The sequence below is a fragment of the Oryzias melastigma genome, linkage group LG20, assembly GCF_002922805.2.
Source record: "Oryzias melastigma strain HK-1 linkage group LG20, ASM292280v2, whole genome shotgun sequence".
Classification (NCBI taxonomy): Eukaryota; Metazoa; Chordata; class Actinopteri; order Beloniformes; family Adrianichthyidae; genus Oryzias; species Oryzias melastigma.
In genome coordinates this window covers 15,438,947-15,443,640 of record NC_050531.1, presented here as the reverse complement: position 1 = coordinate 15,443,640, position 4,694 = coordinate 15,438,947, and the positions used below count along the sequence as shown (strand labels likewise).

General features: G+C 40.7%; 1 protein-coding gene across 4 annotated transcripts in view; it reads left to right on the top strand.

Annotated features, from left to right (window-relative positions):
* The window catches only part of ntng1a (netrin g1a), a 156,233-nt gene that overhangs the window by 134,163 nt on the left and 17,376 nt on the right, over positions 1-4,694 (top strand). The window contains exon 6 of one of the 4 annotated variants that reach the window (XM_024280667.2): positions 1,471-1,515. The exons of the other annotated variants lie outside the window; for them this stretch is intronic. Within the exon in view, the coding sequence (XP_024136435.1) occupies positions 1,471-1,515 (45 nt within the window). The remainder of the gene's footprint in view (positions 1-1,470; positions 1,516-4,694) is intronic. 4 annotated transcript variants of the gene reach the window in all.

The following is a 4,694-nucleotide window of genomic DNA, read 5'->3' as shown; positions in this document are numbered from 1 at the left end:
ATTTACGTGGGTTTACATAGACTTTTCATCGGAAGTGGTAGCTGGAACATGTGTTGCCGAGGGTGGTGTGAATGTAGCTTCAGAGATTTCAAGCCCAGCAAGCACCGAACCTCACCAGCAAAGAGGATAAAGGGTACTGGACAATGCTAGTCATCTGGTGATTCATTTCAAACAGAACCTGCTTTTTTACATTTTTTATATATTGTCCACATCATCTTTCCTTTTTTTTTTTTTTTTTTTTTTAATTTCTGCTGGAAAAGACGTCTAAATTCGGTACAAAGGAAACAGTCCCAGCGTGGTTTCACTCGTGTGAAGTGACATCCAGAACATTTGACCTTGTTCTTAATTGAACCATCTACCTTTGAGGAGATTTGCTGGAACGTCCACACTTGGTGGAAGCTGCCTTGAACGTTTTGTACCTCTTAAAAAAACTTTATAACCTAGCACAGTTTACATACATTATTGTTCCAGACAAAAACATTGCTTCTAGAGTTCACTCATACCCATAAGCTTCTTTATAATATCATTTCCTTCACTCAATTTTTTTGTTGATTAAAACAAATAAAAAGGAAAATAAAACCAATCGAGGTAGTGGGAATTGCCAATTTATGCCCAGAGACTACCGCAGTAAATTTGCATTCTTTGTCCACACACGCCGTTAAAGTAATAGGCTTAGTACCAACACCCTACTGAATGCTAACCGGCCGGGATTGCATGATTCATGGAGTCGATACCAAAAGGACACAAAGATCAAGTGATGAGATGGTGGGCCATAAGGAAGAATTTCATCTGTGCGCACCCCACCAACCCCCACCCCCCTGTTTTTGGCCGAGTGCTCTCCATTTCCAACCGCAAAGTATTTCCCTGACACGGAAATACTGACTTGTATGTAATTATGAGGTTATGCTACCCACAGCAGTCTGTCATTCCAAGTACCAACACCTGCCATTATTTATTCATTGTTATTCCTCCACCAGAAATAGACTGTAATTAGATATTGATTACATAGTCAATGTGATGAATTAAACAAAATACCCCTTAACGCCTTCATTTACTATACATAGTTTCCACTCTCTAGTATAAGTCATGACTGAAATATAAAGTTTTGTTGTTTTATGGGGAATTTTTTTTTTGGGGGGGGGGGGTATGTTTTTCCTTCTTAGGTTGTCCACGACTTCACACACCTGACACTGCAAGTCCATGGGCGTCACGCAAATTACATACAATGTCTCCTTGATGTCCCTCAAGGGGATCTCTGGATGCATTTTCTCTGCTCGTTCATGTCAGCCCCTCCCCATTGTATTTGCTGTTCCCCGTTTTTTTTTTTTTTAACCGGTCCAAGTCATGCCAGACATGTTCGTCTCTCCAGATGTCTGTGTCAGCGACCACCGTAGTCTCCCCCCTTTAGGCTGTTAAGTGCATCTCACAAGCACACGTGAATAACCCCTGATTTCTTTCAATTGCACGCAGTTCGGCCGAATGCCTCGTCCCTAGGTGTCATTAACCGAAAAGAAGGTAGGCATCTAATACTACGCAACAGCTGTGTTTACTTTTGCCACAGATCTACCTCAGGTGTTTGTCCTCACCACAAACTGGCTCCTTAGTAGCCAAATGTTTTGAATTAGTCTTTTTGTCTTTTCCCCCTTTGATTTCCAGCGTTTGATGACGTCCTTTTAGGTTTGTGTGGTTACTGACACCCTGATGGGGTGCAGTGTGGCACATTGTGCAGTCCAATGCTGGATGTGTGCATACATGCTACTTTTCTAGGGCTGGGTATCGATAAGAATTTCCAGAAATAATTCAATTCACCAGAGCCTGGATCGATTCGATTCTCATCTTTTTCTATTCTTTCGATCCACTCAAGTCACTTCGATTCAATTCAATTTTGAGTTCACACATTTGTTTTGAAATACATTAATAATCTATACGTATTCTCTAAGGGAAAAGCTTCTACAATTGCTCTGCCTCTCCTGGAGGGCGTTTCAGTTTGGCCACTAGGTGGCAATCCTGCTTTAGCATTATACTTTAAACCAGAAGAAGAAGAAAGTATGAGCAAAAAACGGTGCTTTAGACCATAAATGGTGACTTAAATAATATTTCCTTAAAATAGTTTGGAAAGTTTGTATCTGTGAGTAAATAAAGATTTTTTTAAGCTTTTACTTTATTTCAACAACACATAACATCAAAATAATACTATATAAACATAAAACAGTTAATAAAGGAAAAGGAGTACAAAGAATAAAACTTAAACTATCTGTCCCTATTACTAAATCAACCAAATTAAATCAAAATGCATCAAACAAGAATGTCAGCAATGTATCTTTAGATGACCGAGCGTTAGCATTAGCCGTCCTATGGAAAATCCCCTTAAAAGTTAGCATCAAGCTAGCTGACGTTAGCTTTATGAGCTAGATCAAGCTATACTTTTATGAATTAATTATTGATCTATTAAGATTGAATAACTTCAAATTGATTACTCAATTTTATCAACCCAGCCCTATACTTTTCATTGCAGCTTGTAGGGAGACTATTCTATGTTTGATTTGAAGGAAGGCAGAACACGTTGACCTCATCTGAGCTGAATCCATCATGCCAACATGATCTTCATCCAACAAAAATAGAGCATTCTTTAGGCCAGGGGTCACCAAACCTTTTCTTGTGAGGGCCACACAACTTTTTCCTCACTAATGTGGGGGCGGGGTCACTTCGTACTCCAATAGAAAAAGTGTTTTCTATTAGCAGCTCTGCCTGCGATTGATGCTAACACACATCAACTGAAAGGGTGTGTCTGGACGTAAACATTTACCAAATATTAATACCCCTTTCGGGGATATTCACAGACAAAAATCAGGAAATACATTCTTCACTGGCTCCCTGTATATTTTGTTTTTAAAGCTCCTCATGGTCTTGCCCCATTTTACTTAACTGAGCTTTTAACTGTCTAGCCATTCTAGAGTTTTTCTAGAGAAAGGTGAACTGCGATGTGGCAAGGGAACACTGGATTCTGTTCCTTTTGACTGTGGGGGGTGGAGTTTGAGATAGGGACACAGACTGCAGAAGGGGGGGATAAAATGTCATGTTATTTTCGGGTCTCAATCTTAAAACCAGATTGGAAAAAAAAAAAATTGGTTGGTTCCCCTGTTACACTCTAATCTAAACTTGCAGACACACCGAGCAGTTGATGCGCCTCATGGTGTTCACACTAAACAAGCAGACAGGGGCTTCTTTTTCTACTAATGAATGTTCATCAGCTACAATTGGAAGAAGGTTGGTGCGAAATATCACAGTGGTGCAAATCTTGCTCTAGATTTTTCTATTCCAAAATACAAAAGACTTTGTGTAGTATTCCTCATGGCCACAAACCGCATTTAACAGTTTCTCCACCGTGATCAATTCCTCAAACGTTTGACACTTCCATGAATTTAAAGGGACACCATCCATACGTCACTGCTAAATCCTAGTCCCTGATACGTCAAAGTTTGACCTGTGTTAACTTCTGACTCACGTTCAATGGCCATAGAGCCTCAAAACAGTCGTAGAAACTTGCATAGCTAAACGTGAATAAGAGTGTTTTGAACGCGGAAGCCTGAAACAAATTTTCATAGACTTTTCATTAAAAGTGGTGGCTTGATCATGCTTTGTTATAGGCGATGTGAACGTAGCATTAGAGGTAAAGCATGCATCTCGTAAAGTGGACAATCGTTGGTCAAGGATTGCTTTCTATTCTGATGATTCAGAATTAAAATACTGAACCGTTAAACAAACTACCATAGTATCGGATGAGGGTACAAGCAGCTAGCTTTATTTAAGCCTTTTGCTACGCTAGGTATCCTAGGTTGTGGGGGTCATCTGGACCCCACAAGATATCGCGCTGAACTTTTTTAAAATTATTTTTGATTTTCACTGTTGTCCATGGCAGACATGAGATCCTGTCCTCATGCGTCCACATTTGTCATGGGAGGGACAACATGTCAACATAAGGCTGGGGTCATCTGGACCCCCTAAGAGAGCACAAGGATTACACCTTAGTCACAACTGTCTTTAGGGGCAAATACGAGCTGTCTGCAGGGCAAAAATTTGACAAACCGGTACACCTGTACATATGGGTACAAAACGGCAAGGTCAAGGACCACTCAGTGAGTCTGTAGAGTGAAAATATCCATTTACGTTTTTCTATGGGCATTATGTGAATGAAAGGTTCTGGTAAATACTTATAAAAGACAGGGGGAATGTAAGGGTGAAGTAGGTGAGTCACTTTTAGACCACCCCTACATCCTGTAGCCTCATGAATGCTGTCCAGCGGTGTAGTTTGACTGTTAGAATTGAGAAAATTAGACAGTCAGAGCATAGATTGTGTGGGCATCCCACACGCATGTTACGGGCACTTTCATATTACTTAAAATCCTTGTGTGTGCAGCATTTGTGCAACGTCAGTAAGGGGTCAGTACCTAACAACTACAGTGTAACATAAAGACACCGAATACTTCATGATACAGGTACCACATGCGCAACAATTGTATGTTCCATTTTCATGGCGCCCCTTAAGTTGGCCATATGAGCCTCAAGGGAACTGCAAGACTCACCTTAAGATGTGGCTGTTTCTGTCGATGACCCTTCAGGGGCCCTGGCAAGCTAAACACCCACAATACCCGCACGGGTCAACCGTCACGTGACTAAACTCTACCAGTGTCCTT